General features: G+C 45.7%; 2 gene segments (V, D, J or C); both read right to left on the bottom strand.

The window, feature by feature from the left end:
* Positions 1–278: 278 nt before the first annotated feature.
* Positions 279–16,056, bottom strand: LOC140716229 (immunoglobulin heavy constant gamma 4-like). The segment is given in 6 exon segments: positions 279–771; positions 2,123–2,458; positions 2,545–2,847; positions 6,478–6,777; positions 9,382–9,684; positions 16,016–16,056. Coding segments are annotated over 5 exon segments (1,377 nt in total).
* A 296-nt stretch (positions 16,057–16,352) lies between these two features.
* LOC140716228 (Ig heavy chain V region-like) lies at positions 16,353–17,007 on the bottom strand. The segment is given in 2 exon segments: positions 16,353–16,784; positions 16,894–17,007. Coding segments are annotated over 2 exon segments (477 nt in total).
* Between the last annotated feature and the right edge of the window lie 270 nt (positions 17,008–17,277).

Below are 17,277 nucleotides of genomic sequence, written 5' to 3'. Positions count from 1 at the left end.
GCATTTTCCAGCTTCCAGCAAGGTTAGTCCATTCAGTTCAATCAATGGGAGTCGCTGAACACAGCAACTTGACAGAAAGTGGAACTTAGCCCCTGGACTTGCATCATCCTGTGCTGTTTGTTCCATCTCCCCTGGAGCAGGGGTGGCAGTCTCAGCTGTGTACGTGTGAGAGGGAGTGAGAACCTGTGGAACTCTCTCCCACAGAAAGCACTTGAAGAATTATCATGTAATATATTCAAGAATGGGTTGTATATAATTCTTCATGTGAATGGGTCAAAGGATATCTGGAGAAAATAGGAATATTGATTGAGTTTGGATGACCAGCCGAAACCAAACTGAATGGTTCAGATCGAGAGCCCCAGTGACCTGCTCCTGTTCTCATTTTCTATAGTCTATCACAGTGCTGGATGGTGATAAATCTGTTCAATTACTGAGATCAGACTCACACTGAATTCTGTCCACACGTACCTGTGTCCTTCCTGATGGATTTCTTCACTGGTGTTGGCAAACTCTCGTCCTCTATCACACACGAGTACTCAGCCCCACTGTTCCACTCTGCAGCAGGGACTGTCAGTCTGCTGGTGATCATGTCTTTACCTCCATTGCTGTCTGGACCCAGAGTCCTCACCCCATCTTCCCTCTTCCTTCCGTCCACCTGCCAGGTTACACTGAATCCCTGTAAATCACTGTGAACCACCTCACACAGAATGGTCGCTGTCCTCTTTGTCCAGATTTCTTTGAAGGAAGGTTTGCTTAAAGTGACTGAAGTATCTGAACATTAATTTGGGAGAAACATCACAATTATTATTTCCCCATTCCCCAATGGATGAATTTCTCACTGACAAGACCAGCATTTCTGTTTGTCTTTGGTCAATGATTTGCCAGTCCCATCAAGACGAGATGAGACCAATCTACATTGGTGAAGAAAGGAATCTTCCCTATTGAACAGACATGGTAAACACTCTGAGGGAATGTAAATGAACAAGATTGGCCCTTGCATTGTTTTTCCAGTTTCATGGACACTTAAACTGTTGCCAGTCACTTATTAAAACAAATACAGAAAATCCCCAGTATTTCAGAGTGTGTCGGTGGAACAGGAAACAGAGCAAAGTATCACGTGAAAATCTTCCAGAAAATACACTTCATATTACAGAATTTATGAGAAACATTTAGTTTTTGTCACTAATATTAAATGCACTTTTTTTCTCTGTTAGGTGTAACTAACATTTGCTGCAGCTTTGTCAGAATGTTGTGTGTTCAAGCCGCCTTCCAGAGGCTTCTACAAATTGTCCAGGCTGACTGTTCCCACACAGGAGCAGAGGGAGAGCTGCTCTGCTGGAAATTCAGTCACAACTGAGGCACTAATCAGAGGCTGGGATTATGTTCAAAGGCAGAGGGAGGGAGCATTTTGAAGATGAGTATAAGCGATTTCCAGAATGTCTGTCCAGTGAAATGATCCGGATTCTCCTCCAGTTATGAAAGTATTTTCTGGGATATTATTGTTTCGATGGTGAAAATGTGGATTATGTTGGTTGAGAGCGGAAAGCAAACCGATGATTGGACGATTTAAGTGCCAAGCGAGATTAAAAAGATGAAGGCATTGAGGCTGAGTCAATGGACAAACCGGTATTCAGCTCACTACTCTGTGAGGCTTCCCTCACCTCAGCAGTGAACTGACTCTGCAGCTGCGGCCTGCAGCCATCGGCACTCACCTCAGCACTGAGCCTGGCTCCGTGGTCGTGGCCTGCAGCCATCGGTCTCCTGGACCGGTTGCAGTGCTGAACTGGTGACATGGCTGTGGATTTACTTTAGGGGACTCTGCGGTTCAGGTTCTGTGGATTGTTTGTTTGAATTTTTTTATTGTTTACACAATTTGTTCTTTCTTTTTCACATAGTGTATGTTTGACATTGAATTCTATTATGTTTCTTTGTTTTGTGACTGCCTGCAAGAAGAGAATCTCAAGGTTGTATATGGTGCGCATACTTTGATAATAAATGTACTTGGAATTTTATCAGTTCCCTCATATAACTAAACCAGAACTACACTGTGATGTAGTATTGACCTTGAATTTATAGCACAATGTAAACAATTTCAATAATGGGGTGAGTCCCAGGACCCTACCTTGGACATTCTTCACTTGCTTCTTGATACGGGTGTTGGAGGGGGGATGAATCACTGTACAGCTGAAGACTGATTCGGTCTCCCACTCCTGTAAGCTCACGGTCAGGAAGTGTCTGGCACTGAAAGTCCACCCCTGCTCCAGAGTGGTCGGTGTAGCGCTGGTGTTAGAGGTGATCCCGGTGCTGATGGTGGTAGCGGTGTTGTTTTTCTCCCAGGTGATGTTTATTTGGTCTGGGTAGAATCCGGAGACCACACACTCCAGTGTGGCTGTTTTCCTTTTCTTGGTCTCTTCCTGTGATGGAGGCAGCAGACTGACCTTGGGACTTTTTATCTCGACTGGAATAGACAAGAAAACAGGAAAGGTCAAACATTTTGACTCAGGTAACTAATGCTGGCCATTTAATCGCTGGTCTCTGACCCACCTTTGGTACTATTGGTCCGTGCTGACACTCGGGAAGATGAAGGAGATCCCTGAGCAGAGCACTCGTACTCCACCCCACTGAACCACTCCTCCACACTGATCTGGAGTTCGCTGAGCACTCTGTATCGGGACCCGTCCCTCTCTGCTTGATGGGTGTGAATTCCTTTAGTTTTCTCCTTCCCGCTCACATGCCAAGAGATGTGGATATCTTCGGGATCTGTACAGAAAACCGTGCACTTCACGGTAGCAGTCTTGTCGATCAACATCTCTTCAATGTCAGGATTTTGAATAAAGACTGACAGTTCTGTGGATTAGAAATGGAAATGCTCAGAATCTTACTGGAGATATTTCTATTGGTTGTGTTAGGTCAAGACAGATCATCAGTACATGACAGCTGCATTTAATGCAACCAGAATAACAGAAACACCCAGGACTGTATCACGTGTCTCATATTCCTCCAAGTTTTGATTCAGAAAAGAAAATCAGAACAAAGGATGTGCTAACTCGGTTTTGAATCCCTTTCTAATATCTGTACCAATTGGTTCACTGTGAGACAGAGCTCTGTGAGACAGAGAAGCATGCAGATTTCTCAGCAGAGACACAGCTCAGTATATTCTTTGCTTGGAGACTCAGTGCCATTGATCAGTAACAATGAACACTGTGAATCAATGAGAATCCCTTTCTCCATCTGGGCTGAGCCTGGGATTCACTCAGTTTAATAACTTCACATCCCGACATTCCAGTCTTACTGTGGTTGTGCCTCTCCTCATCTCTGCAAACTTCACCACCCACACAAACTTCAGAAAACATCGTATTCTTTCAACTCTGCTCACTCATACACCTGCACTACTTCTGCTGGTGCCTGTGATTTTAGCATTCGTGCTTACAAACATTGAAGCCTCTGTCTCTCTTGAAATGAGCAGCCATGGTCAGAGTGCGTTGTTAAGTTGCTGGGCTGATGAACTGGGAAAATAGTTTCAAATCCCAACCTGGTGGATGGGAGTTTAAATTCAATTCATCAGTGCTTTTTGGAATAGAGAGATGTCTATGGAGGTATTTGTAGTGTCATTCCCTGTGATAACTTCCGGAGAGAAGTCCCATCTGATCCGGCTGGTCTGTGACTCCAGACCTGCAGCAACACGGCTGAACCTGAATCACCATCAGGAATGAGGCAGCAAGTCCCTCAGTTCCAGAGCGATCAGTGATTGATAGGAAATGATAAGTGAATAAAACAGCTCTTTGATCAAGTGTTGGGTCACCTGTCCTCTGGGTTAGTGTCAGTTTTGTGTGATTGCACTCAAGTGAAGTTGCTGAGGCCGTCTCCCAATGCACGACCATCAGTTCACGTACACTGCAGCTCTCTGCACTTTGTGTACACCATTTACACACTCGGTCCCCTTTTGCTGTTTGACATTTAGTGTGGAGGCTGATTGTGTTTGTGTCATGGTTGAGACCTTCAGTGAGACTGTGAGTCAGTGTCTTAGTCTGAAGAAAGAGCAGATGTAACACACACTGTCCAGTCTGACTGGGACGGATCATCTGACAAAGTATGATGTGTATTTCTTAACCTTTCTCATGTCAGTTAGATTATGAGCAATTTTCCTTTAAAACAGAAAGTCCATGCGTGCAGTCTAGATGATCATTGTTGTTGTGTAATATCACAAATCTGCAAACCTCGGTGTACACTGAAGGGTCACGGAATTGTGAATCCCAGTTTAATCAGCACTGTGATGTTGTTAAACATGTTTTCTGCAGGTTTCTCAGTTAGGTCCCATATCAGCCTGGTCTTGATGTTCAGTAGTCCCTGGAAAATGTGATCGCCTCATAAAAACTGACAGAGTCAGGATCGGTCCACTTATTGCTGAATGCTGGTGTTATTCCACAAGAAGCATATAATTCTGTCAGTGCTTGGGTAATTCTAACAAAACATTCTCCTTTGGACATTCCTTGGGATCACTGAGTTTCCCTCTTGGACTGAATTCAGTGTCCCGCACGTGGATCAATGTAACTTTAACAAATTGCCTGATCCAGGATTTACACACAAAGCATGTCAGATTGGACAGGAGACTGGGTAGACCCCTGTGTCTTGTCTCACCAATTTGTCTTGTGCCCAACATTATCAAAGGGTCATCTGTCCTTTGACTAAGTCAGTTTGGAATTTCAGCCCCGTTCACCTTCATCACCTCGTGCCTCACAGCCACTGGGTGAAAAACAGGTTCCAGTTCTTGCTGACTGGAGTCAGACAGGAGGGAATCTGGCCAAGGAATCTGGAATTGGGATCTGAGTCACACTGAAGCAGCAATGTACACGAATGAGTGTATGAACAACCAGAAACACAAGAGATTCTACAGATGCTGGAAATCTTGAACAACACACACAAAATGCTGGAGGAACACGGGAAGTCAGGCAGCATCAATGGAGGGAAATAAACAGTCAATCTTTTGTGCCAAGTGGCTTCACCGGTACTGGAAAGGAAGTGGGCAGAAGCCAGAATAAGAGGTGGGTGGAGTGGAGAGGAATACATTCTGTCAGCTGAGAGGTGAGACCAGGTGAGGGGGAAGGGTGTGGATGGGGAGGGAGTATGAAGTAGAAAGCTGGTAGGTGATAAATGGAAGAGATAAATGGCTGAAGCAGAAGGAATCTGACAGGACAGTGGACCATGGAGGAAATGTTCAAAAGGAGGGGAACCAAATGTAGATGATGGGCAGATGAGGAGAAGTGATAGAATGAGGCGGTATCTAATATGGCGATTAGAAAAAAAGGGGATTAAAGGACCGGGGAGAGATTACTGGAGGTTGCAGAAATTAGAACTCAAGCTATCAGATTGGCAGATATCTGGATGGAATATGAGGTGTTGCTACTCCAACCTGACTTTGGCCTCACCAGGGCAGTAGAGGAGACCATGGACAGACATGTCAGAATGGGAATGGGAAGTCAAATTGAAAAAGGTGGCCACAAGGATAATAGAAAGTCGAACAGAAATGTGATTGAAGAGTTAGTCAGTTTGAATCATGTATTTTCTTCTCTCTCTGTTAAATTTCCATCCCAATGGATACCGGAGGAGGTCTGGAATTCAGTAAATGGATTGTTATGAAATCAATGACGAATTGTATACACAGCCAATCACTTTATTTCACACTTTCCTGCAGAACAATGATACTGTCGGGTAGAACCATCGGAGAATGTTGCATTGAGATTACTCTGGTAAATGAACACTGGCACAGGCTTCGAAAAACAGTTGAGATGGTTTCCACCTGCAAATGGAAGATTCATAGATTTAAATGTTAGATATTTTCAGCTCTTTTCCCATGCTTGGAAAAAGGGAGTCCCACATATTCCCACCTCTATCCTCTATATATCGCATCCTATCGAGATGAGATTGTGTCAGTCATGATAAATGCATGTGCTCTCTGAACCTGGTCAAGGATCTGAGGACACAAGGTCACAACATTCACTCGAGGACTGGGCATCAATTCAGAAATAATCCAGGCACCTACATTTCAGTGAGTGGACAATCGACAGAAGAGTCTCTGAGGAAACACTGGAAACAGACTCTGGGGACTGAAGCAAATACAAAATTGCAGAGATATTTTTTGAGGAACTAACACTGAGAAGACAGTGAAAAGGGAACAGGGAGATTTTCTCCAGATGGTAAAGCATGGGACGTGAGCTTTGCTCACTAACTTATTTTCAATATAACTACAAACAGAGACAACTAAAATTATTGAGACGCAATGGACAGGTGACCTCATCTTATACCTTTCCCACCCAGTAGATGGGGTTAAAGCTGCTGGTGAGATGAATTGATTCAAAGTGCAAAGATCATTTGTACATCACACAACCAGATTGACAGTAGGGACAGGGATTGAGTGGATGTATCAGTTAAGTAGTTTAGTACTGTAAGTTAATTAATTTTTCTTCAGACATCACTCACCCTCTTGATACGTCATGTTGACCTGACCACTGAAACTGGAAGGTGTGTGATTCACTTCACAAGTATATTTCTGTTTCTTGGTCCATTCCTGCACAGGCACTGTCAGGTAAGCAATTGTTTCAAATCCACCATCAGATCTCAGAGTGGAAGGGAGAACGATGCCTTCTTGGGCAGATCCAGCTTTTTTCCAGGATACTTTAATGTTGTCAGGAGAGAATCCAGATATCACACAGCCCAGGACAGCATTTGCTTGACTGTGGATCACCTCCCGGGATGGAACAAGGGAGCTGAGCTTCGGAGCTGTAACACATTTAATATCTGTCAGTACATGATTGCTTGGCCCATGCTTTGGACTTCATTCCCCCTCATCCCGGGCTAGTTCCCCAGTTCCAGCCCTCTCAAGAATGTTGTTAATTTACAGCTGATCTGATGATCTGATGGCTCACACCAGTGAGTGGGAGGGCTGGGTGTATCACTTGGGCCTCCCAGCAGTGTGTCCCACTATGCTATGATAATGCAGAGAGGTGGGTCATGGGGTTGAGGTGCAGACCTGCCGTGATCTAATTGTTTAATGGAGAATGACTGATACCAGCTCCTGTGAGTATTGGAGTATAAAATATTATGGAGTATAAAACTTAATGCTAAAAACTATGGTGTGTTGGTATATGATAGGGAGAGGTGGCTGGGAGCGCGCCAGCTGTGAAGTTGCTGTGTAACCAAAACTGTGTGAAATGCTAAAAGACAATGATGTGTTAATATATGCTAATCAGGTATCCAATTGAATGTAGAGACAATATGTGTTAATGAAAAGTAACTCAGGGATATTTTGCTTTGAACTTGTCGACTGCATAACTAAAGCAATGTAGAGACCATATGTAGGGATATTTTGCTTTGAACATGTCGGCTGTGTAACTAAAGCAATGTAGAGACAATATGTGTTAATGAAAAGTAGCTCAGGGATATTTTGCTTTGAACATGTCGGCTGTGTAACTGAAGCTATGTAGGACAAGTTGTCTGCTGTGTAATTAAAACTATATAGTCGACTAGAACGAATAAGTCAATAGGTAAAAACAATAGTAACTGTGATATGCACCGCTTGGATATGTTAATGCAGCTAAACCAGGTTTGCTTTAAAAAGCGGCTGTATCCGAGAATCGGTAGGCATTCAGCGACTAGCTCAATGACTGTCTCAACTTTGATTTGCAAATTAAAGTTTAACCCTTCTTGAAGAATTTTCTGCGTCTCCTGGTCATTTGAAAAGCACGAAAAACCACGACATGAGCAGGAGTACATGGTGTGGTACTGTTTCCCCTGGTGTGTTTGGGAAACACAATTTTAGAACATAGAATAGTACAGCACATTACAGGCCCTTCGGCCCACAATGTTGTGCCAAACCTCAAACCCTGCCTCCCATATAACCCCCCACCTTAAATTTCTCCATATACCTGTCTAGTAGTCTCTTAAACTTCACTAGTGTATCTGCCTCCACCACTGACTCAGGCAGTGCATTCCACGCACCAACCACTCTCTGAGTGAAAAACCTTACTCTTATATCCCCCTTGAACTTCCCTCCCCTTACCTTAAAGCCATGTCCTCTTGTACTGAGCAGTGGTGCCCTGGGGAAGAGGCGCTGGCTGTCCACTCTGTCTATTCCTCTTAATATCTTGTACACCTCTATCATGTCTCCTCTCATCCTCCTTCTCTCCAAAGAGTAAAGCCCTAAATCTCTGATCATAATCCATACTCTCTAAACCAGGCAGCATCCTGGTAAATCTCCTCTGTACCCTTTCCAATGCTTCCACATCCTTCCTATAGTGAGGCGACCAGAACTGGACACAGTACTCCAAGTGTGGCATAACTAGAGTTTTATACAGCTGCATCATTACATCGCGACTCTTAAACTCTATCCCTTGACTTATGAAAGCTAACACCCCATAAGCTTTCTTAACTACCCAATCTACCTGTGAGGCAACTTTCAGGGATCTGTGGACATGTACCCCCAGATCCTTCTGCTCCTCCACACTACCAAATATCCTGCCATTTACTTTGTACTCTGCCTTGGAGTTTGTCCTTCCAAAGTGTACCACCTCACACTTCTCCGGGTTGAACTCCATCTGCCACTTCTCAGCCCACATCTGCATCCTATCAATGTCTCTCTGCAATCTTCGACAATCATCTACACCATCTACAACACCACCAACCTTTGTGTCATCTGCAAACTTGCCAACCCACTCTTCTACCCCCACATCCAAGTCATTAATAAAAATCACAAAAAGTAGAGGTCCCAGAACAGACCCTTGTGGGACACCACTAGTCACAACCCTCCAATCTGAATGTACTCCCTCCACCACGACCCTCTGCCTTCTGCAGACAAGCCAATTTAGGTTCAATGGGAAAGAAGAACAGATGGACAGGAGAGAATTATTTTGTTGTAGCTGCAAAGGCTGGTTCAGATCTGTGAGAAGATGGGTAAAGAAGGGCAGTGGGGTGGATTTCTTCATCACATTCACCAGGGATTGCTTTTACCAGAAGAGGGGGCAGCTCAGGGTGGAGGGGAAAGTGCAGGAGGAGTGGGGTAAAGTTTAATTTGTTGTTCTGTGTGCAGGGGTATAATGGGTCAGCGGTCTCTGTATGTGTACCGGAGCTGATCTGTAGGGAGGGTTTAGTGGGTGGGAGTGGTGGAGAGGTTCCTGAAATTAGACAATGGAGTGGATACAATGGAGGCAGATCCTGATACTGAGTTTCGCGCTCATATCCACTTTCATACGTTTTCTCACTGCCATTGTAAGAGCAGAATAAAGAAGTTAGTTGCCATGTTCCTACGTTATCTGACAAAGCTTCCAACTCCAGATTTTTGCTCTGAGATCAGTGCAGCTTTAAATATAAATTATTTCTGATACTAACATTGAGGTTGAGGTTGAGGTTTCTGCCACTTCACTGTCACCGTCCCTGCCTTGCACGTGTAGACTTTATTCTTCCAGTCCACCGCAGAGACTTTGAGCAAGCTGCTCATCGTGTACTTTAAATTTTGCCCCAACACCGCCGGGTATTTCTTGATTCCTGTGGTGATGTCCCCACTGTCAGTGGACCATGTCTGACTGATGCTCTCAGGCTGATAGTCCTTGACCAGACAGAGGAGGCTGATGCCTTGGTCAGATTCTGTGTTGCAGGAAGGAGTGATGTAGACTGATGGTGTGGACTTGACCTCTGAAATAGAAAGAAATTCACAGATGGTTCCCTGAATGAATGCATTAACGAAAGAGAAAGGAGACGTTATATAATGCAGTAATTTTCAAAATTATTCACCCCATTAAACAAAGCCGATATCACTTTAACACTCAGCTGTGAGTCTGTGTCGCTGAGGTAGGAGTGTGTGGATCAATCCCACAGTGGCAACTTGGACACACAGTCCAGGCCAACACTTCAGTGCAGGACTGAGGCAGTGACCCAATGTCCGATTGGTCAGATTTCAGTCAAAATACCAAAGTGACAATCTGTCTCTCATCCAAATACAATTCCTGATTCTGAAAAGTCTGTTAGCCCCTGATCAGTAGAGTTTACAGAAGAAGTAAGATTTAGAAGTAACTTATTTGAATAATTCTGATCTGTTCAGTGTTGCTGTTGATGAGAGGAGTGATTGGTGTGGATATAGTGGTACCTGGTCTCCAGCACCATGTGTGCAATATAGTGGAGGTTGGGAAATGGACTCTGCTTCTGAAATTCAACTCAACAGACTACATGATACAGCTGACACTGCCTCACATATTTACCAAGTGTGACGGAGCAAGAATTTCAACCCCACTGAACCTGTGGAAACTACTGGGTAACCGGGAGGGAATGGTAACTTGCATCAGAAAGGACAGAGGAACTGTGGAAATATATTAGTCCAGACTCTGTGGAGAAGTGTCGGCCAGCACATGAGATTCCTGGGCAGATGGAGAAATCTCAAAATGCTGTTAGATGTAGGTGGTATTCTCACTGAGTCCAGTGAGGAAATGCAGGTTGTGGCAAATCACAACCACTTCAGGTGCAAAATACACTTGAAAGCACTGGTTCTCAATTCATTTCACTAGAAAAGGAGAAGTGTTGACTTACCAAGGTCAGTAAAAGTGTCAAGATCAATTAATTAATTGACCAATTGACAGCTTTGACAAGTGGATATGTTGAGGAGATGTGGTTTGACCAGTTGTCGGAATTACCTTGGACAGTGTTGTCGATGGGGTTTGTTCTGACCCACCGAAGTGACATCATTTACCTCATGATTGACTCTGTCAGTGACAGATTGTTGCTGGTGGATGAGGTTAAAATCACCCACAAAGACTGTGTGGACACAGCAGAACATGCAGGAACTCTGGGAGTAGGAGACTAGTGGGAGAGTATGTGTCAGACAGTGTGAATTACAGAAGATGAGGACTTTGTTGTCCAACAGTAAGATGGTCAACAGACACACACAGGCTTCAGATTGATTCTGCTATCGAAAGGGCAGTAAACTCAACATTAGGAGGAGAAGTGGAGTGGTGGGAGGGTCACAATTTCAATCAGGAGCAAAATAATGAGATATTCAGTTCACAGTATTCACTCCGGGACGAAGGGCATAAAATATTGAAATCTGGGTTTCAAATAGAATAAATATAAATAAATAAATGTAACAAGTAAATAGGAATTGATATAATTTAACTGGTCAGTACTGACAGTTGCATTGTTTAGAACCATTTCCAGGTGACTCTGGGGACTGTGAACTCAGAACATTTGCCTTCCTGAGAAAACACAGTTGATTCAGGTTGACAGGACAGGCAGAGCAGAGAAATGGTCCCTTTCTCATTCCCTTCAGACTGAGCCTGAAACAACCTGTGAAATGCTGATGTCAGACTCCCCACCGGGGACACAACTTCTGTGAAACAGGGGGACAAGCTGACCTGTGCTGTGGGTGAAGTGTCACAGGAGAGAAAGCACAGGGCACGGTGCCAACTGGACCATGTCCACACAGACTGGGCTGAATGGTGCTGGTTCTAACCTGCTGGGACTCTCCCCACACTGCTACACAAGGAAAGGTGGGACCCCGCTGGGTTTCTGGATGCTGGAGGCTTGCAGTGAGGTGTATCGGGGCATCAGCATTAAATAGCCTCAAGAAGCACCCTGCTGGGACTCTGGGTCCAGAACACCCTGACGCTTGGTGCTTGGAAGTAGGTACAGAGGAGATGCCAGGGGTAATTTTTTTTTACACAGAGAGTGATGATTACATGGAATGGGCTGCCAGCAATGGTGGTGGAGGCGAATACTATAGGTTCTTTTAAGAGACTTCTGGTTAGGTACATGGAGCTTAGGAAAATAGAGGGCTATGGCTAACCCAAGGTAATTTCTAAAGTAAGTACATGTTCGGCACAGCATTGTGGTGTGCTGTGCTGTAGGTTTTCTATGTTTCTATTCTTGGTAATTGTAGGGAGGGGATTGTCTTGTGTCAATGCTGTCATGTAATTTAACAGATTTGAAATGTCTGGGGAACATTAAAGTTGATGCAAATTCCTGTGGCAACAATTAATTTAGCATATTTTGCTTAAAATAATAAATCTGAAATGTATTAAAATATAATAATCATCCAGAAATCATTCCTGAATAAATCCCTTCCCAAGGCTCAGAATCCCCAGTCAGATGAATGGGGAATGTGATCCTTTGTCAGGTCCGGCCTGTGAGGGAAATGTGGAGGTGGATTTCCCAGTGTTACCCTGGGAATTCCAGTAGGACCTGGTGTCATGTGGTAGAGTGTGGTAGCAAATCAGGTGACATCTGTCACTCAGTAAATCCCGGGGTACAGTGGTCTGTGGAACTCTGGGACTGACTCCAGTGTAAGTGGCTGAACACTGGTGATTCCCTTTGGAATTGCCAGCCACAGCCAGCACCATTTTACCCACACTGTCCTCAGCCTCCCAAGTACACAGCAGCTCAGGAACGAGCTGGTCAGCTGAGGTCTGTGCAAGAGGATGCTGTCCAAGTTGCATGCCATCTTGGACAATGACTCCTATCCACTCCATAATGTACTGGTTAGGCACAGGAGTACATTCAGCCAGAGACTCATTCCACCGAGATGTAACACTGAGCGTCATAGGAAGTCATTCCTACCTGTGGCCATCAAACTTTACAACACATCCCTCAGAGTGTCAGACACCCTGAGCCAATAGGCTGGTCCTGGACTTATTTCCACTTGGCACGATTAACTTATTTTTATTTAATTATTTATGGTTTTATATTGCTATATTTCTTCACTATTCGTGGTTGGTGCGGCTGTAACAAAACCCAATTTCCCTCAGGATCAATAAAGTATGTCTGTCTGTCTGAGGAACCTCACTGCTCTTTATCGACATTAACCCTTGAAAACAACAGAATTGCTGGACCAAGCATCTGGGACTATTTGGACAACCTACAACCAAATAGTGTCTGTCTATTCATCTACGGCACAATCAAGATCCTGATGAAGAGTTTCCAGTGGTGGGGAGCTTTAGGAATTGCAGGCTAAAAGTGACCATTCCCTTCCAACATCACCCAGACTAGATTGTCATGTTGTAGTTCAGTTTGTGGGAACAAGATGCAGACAAGTTGGAGGTTTAGTCCCCTGTATGAAGTGACACACTGCAGAAGTACTTGCTGGGTTGGGAAAGGCTCTGGGATGTTCTAGAGTTGCAGAAGTCAATGAAAAACACTTGTTTTCATCAAAATAAATCCAGTAAAATAAAACTGGAAGCAGCATAGTTGCCAGAAATCAGACTGACAGAGTCTGGTGAAGGGTCACTGATGTGAAACATTAACTCTATTTCTCACCCCACAGATGTTCCCTGAGCTGCTCAGTGTTGGCAGTGCAGGAGGCACAATAATGTCAGTCGGTGAGATTTGCAGCTGAGGATCTTTTACATCCCAGGACCAGCAGGTGGTAAGTACAGTTCTGTCTGGATCAGTGTTCCTCTGGGTCTTTATAAAAACACCCATCAAACTGACAGCAGGGTGCTGGGTGAAGAGGGGAACTGGATCTGGGTGGGTCACAGGGTGCTGGGGTGAAGAGGGGAACTGGATCTGGGTGGGTCACAGGGTGCTGGGGTGAAGAGGGGAACTGGATCTGGGTGGGTCACGGGGTGCTGGGGTGAAGAGGGGAACTGGATCTGGGTGGGTCACAGGGTGCTGGGGTGAAGAGGGGATCTGGATCTGGGTGGTTCACGGGGTGCTGGGGTGAAGAGGGGAACTGGATCTGGGTGGGTCACAGGGTGCTGGGGTGAAGAGGGGAACTGGATCTGGGTGGGTCACAGGGTGCTGGGGAGAAGAGGGGAACTGGATCTGGGTGGGTCACAGGGTGCTGGGGTGAAGAGGGGAACTGGATCTGTCTAGATCAGCTCAGAAGAAATTTGCAATGAAATGACACTTGAGTATTTGTACAAAATGATCGATGTTGAATCAGTAGATCGGGGGAGACAGTCTGATTTTAGTCTGTATTGTAGTAAGTGGATACAACATCGGGTAGTATGAACAACAGATGGGAATTTTATTTATTCATTCTTTGGGATCTGGGCTTTGCCGGTAAAGTCTGAATGAATTACACATCTGAGCTGCCATTCAGAGGCATTTGGAGACAAACACATTGATGGGTCAGGAGTCATAAATAGGCTCGAAGGGTAAGGATGAGAGATCTCCTTCCCTGAGGGACATCAGTAAAACTGAAGGGTCATCATTACTAATGACTGGATTTAAAAACAATACCAATTATTAAGATGTGGTAAATCTGACCACAGATCCAAATCTGCTGCAGATTATGCTGAACTAAGTCATCACTCCGAATCCAACCTTGTGCCTGTCCATTGGATCACTGTGTCCACGGTGTCCTGGACAATATTTCTCCTTCAATAACATCACCAGAACAGACTGTCTGATCGTTCTCACCTTGCAGTTTGTGGATTCTGCTGTGTGCAGAGTGGCTCCACATTCCCGACTCTACAACAGGGCTGTACTTTGAAACTACTTCATTGCCTGTGAAGAGCTCGGGGACACCATGAAAGGTGTCTGTAAATGTCAGCACTTTATCTCACAACCACTTTCACTGAATCACCAGCAACACTGGTTAATGTCGGAAAGCACTTGTTAAACAAACCCAGTCGGGGGATGGAGGAGGGCAAGAAATTAGAGCAGTTGCTCTGTCTGTGAACTGAGAATAAGCAGTTCATTTGAACAGTAAAGTTCAACTCGTGTCCCGTGAGTGTGTGATGGGACAGGTTGAGGGAAGCTTCACTCTGTGTCTAACCTCTGCTGCCTCCGCCCTGGGAGGGATGGGACAGTGCAGAAGGATCTTTGTATCTAATCCGTGGCTGCCAGGACAGGACATGGGAGCTGTAATCTGCATTTAACTCATGCTCTGTGTACACTGGGGTGCTTGTTGGAATCCCTTTGAGGAAGAATTTCCCAGATTTACAAGATAAATACTGATTCCATTGAATGACAGAGCAGAGAGTGAGGCCATTCATCCGATAGTGTCTGTGCTTCCCTTTAGCTGAGCAAACCCAATAAACCCATTGGTCTCTCTGCTCTTCCCTGTATCCCTACAAAAGGCGGATCTCCTCCTGTTCCCTCTCTACACTCACTATTGGCCACCACCATCATTCAGGCGGTGTGTTCCAGATCACAAACGTTCATCAACAAACCTTCCCTTAAATGCTCGCCTACTACACATTATTGACTTGAACGCTTCCCTCCCCACCCCACCTGCACCACTCCCCCTCCCCCCTCCCACCAAAGCAAGGCTGCCCGGAATATGTGAAGGAATTGTGATTTCAATTCCCTGTCTTACCCTCCTGCACCACTTCCCCACTGCCTTCTCACTCCAAAATTCTTCCCCACCGTACCCCACCTCCTCACCCATCAGGGAATAAAACTAAAACCTTAATCCCATCAATTAATCCTGGGATATCGCCGATACTTTTGCTGTATCCCGGGACGGACCTCACACCGGACATTACATGATGGGACTGACACCCACCTGTACCCTGGGGATATTGAGCCATCAACCAGATCATACATGTGTAACCATTCCCTCAGATTATGTCTCAATCCCATTACCTTCAACATGAAAGCAGCCGACAGTAAAACCCGATCCCAATAACTTGACACTGAACAGATCCATTGCTGTCACTGACAGGGAACGAGTTCAACTGCACTGAAACGCTCAGCCCCTGAACGTGGTTTCAGTTGGTGCTGAGGATCAGAAGCCAGACTTGAACCAAACACTGAGCTCACTCAGCACAACCGGCCGGTGTCAAGGCACAGTCTGGTGACAAGATCCGACCCCATTCCCCTGAGCCTGTTCCCGGTCTGTGGACAGTTCACTGGTGGGGTGGGGTATGTACCCTTGTACTGTTACTGGGCTCTAGAGAAACCCGCCGGTTCGGGGAGATTCATGTACTCGCTCTAAATATCTCACTGATTTCAGTTAAATCACCGAATTCGCTAAAATCGTAAATAAATAAAATACTATTGCGTGAAGATCCAATTGAGAAGTTGGTCTTACCTGAAGTCACTGTCAGCGAGGTTCCTCCGCCCCAGTGGCCAAGTTCTTCACAGTGCTCCGTCTCCCCATTCACCCAGTGCAGTAACTTCACTTGCCCGTCACATCCAATAATCTCAGCAAAATGTCAACATGATCCCTGTCCGGACCGGGAGCAGCCGCTTCCTGGATGTCCATCCCAAACTCCGTCCTTGTCTCTTCCTGGCGTGTGAATAAAAAGAGGCATTTTCACAGTTTTCCTGTCTGTAGACACCGGCTCCCGCCATCACCCGGAATCGGAATCGAATCGTTTTTGAGCTTTTAATTGTCCAGAAATGGACATTTACACCCAGCAGTCCGAGTCAGGCTTCGGGGATTTGACTCTGGGAAGCAGCAATGCGGAATCCGTGGAGACAGACTGCGCTGCAGACGCTCCTTTGTTGGGACCAGTTTTTGTTCAGCTCCCCATCACCGTGCTCCATATACCCCCCATGGTATACCGCACAGTAATAGGTGGCCGTGTCGTCCAGTCTCAGGCTGTTCATTTGCAGATAAAAGTTGCTGCTGCCCTTGGAAGCGGTGAACCGGCTCTGGACTCCAGACGCGTAATACTTGCTACTTTCAGTATAATACGCGACCAGCCACTCCAGCCCTTTCCCGGGGACCTGTTTCACCCAGTGCATGTTGGCACTGCTGAGGGTGAACCCACTGACTGCACAGGTCAGTGTGTGAGACTGTCCGGGCTTTGCCACCGCTGACTCGGGCTGTGTCAGCACGGTGTCGGACCGCACACCTGTCAATAAAAAAGAGCAGAAATTAATAAAATGTTCCACGGGCAGAGGTTCACAAAGCCTCCGAGAAACAGCCGGTCCCGGGAGGGCGACAAGCCGCGGGACACCCACCTGCCAGACAAGACAGGAGGAGACAGAGATAAGGAACGACCCCCATCGCCCTGAACACTGAGCCGGACTTGGACACTGTTGAGATCGGCGGCTTCAGCTCAGGCCGGCTTTGTCCGGAGCCGCAGTGAGCGCTGTTTAAATAGGGACGTGGGCTGTGAGTGAGAGAGGGAGCCGCGGTTTGAACAGGCTCTCACACACTGAAACCAGAGGCGCAGCTTCCTGTCCCCGCCCACAGCAGCGATTTCAATTCCCCAAAAGATGTTTGTCTCTGCAACAGGCGGCAGGTCCGCGGCAGTGACCAGATCCGGATTAAAGATCTGTCACACTCTGATCGATTCATCAATTTCAGCGATGAACAGTTTGTGTAAACTGAAACACACAGAA

The sequence above is a fragment of the Hemitrygon akajei genome, chromosome 25 (assembly GCF_048418815.1).
Source record: "Hemitrygon akajei chromosome 25, sHemAka1.3, whole genome shotgun sequence".
Lineage (NCBI taxonomy): Eukaryota > Metazoa > Chordata > Chondrichthyes > Myliobatiformes > Dasyatidae > Hemitrygon > Hemitrygon akajei.
The sequence above is the reverse complement of the archived record's forward strand: the minus strand, read 5'-3'. Positions and strand labels throughout refer to the sequence as shown.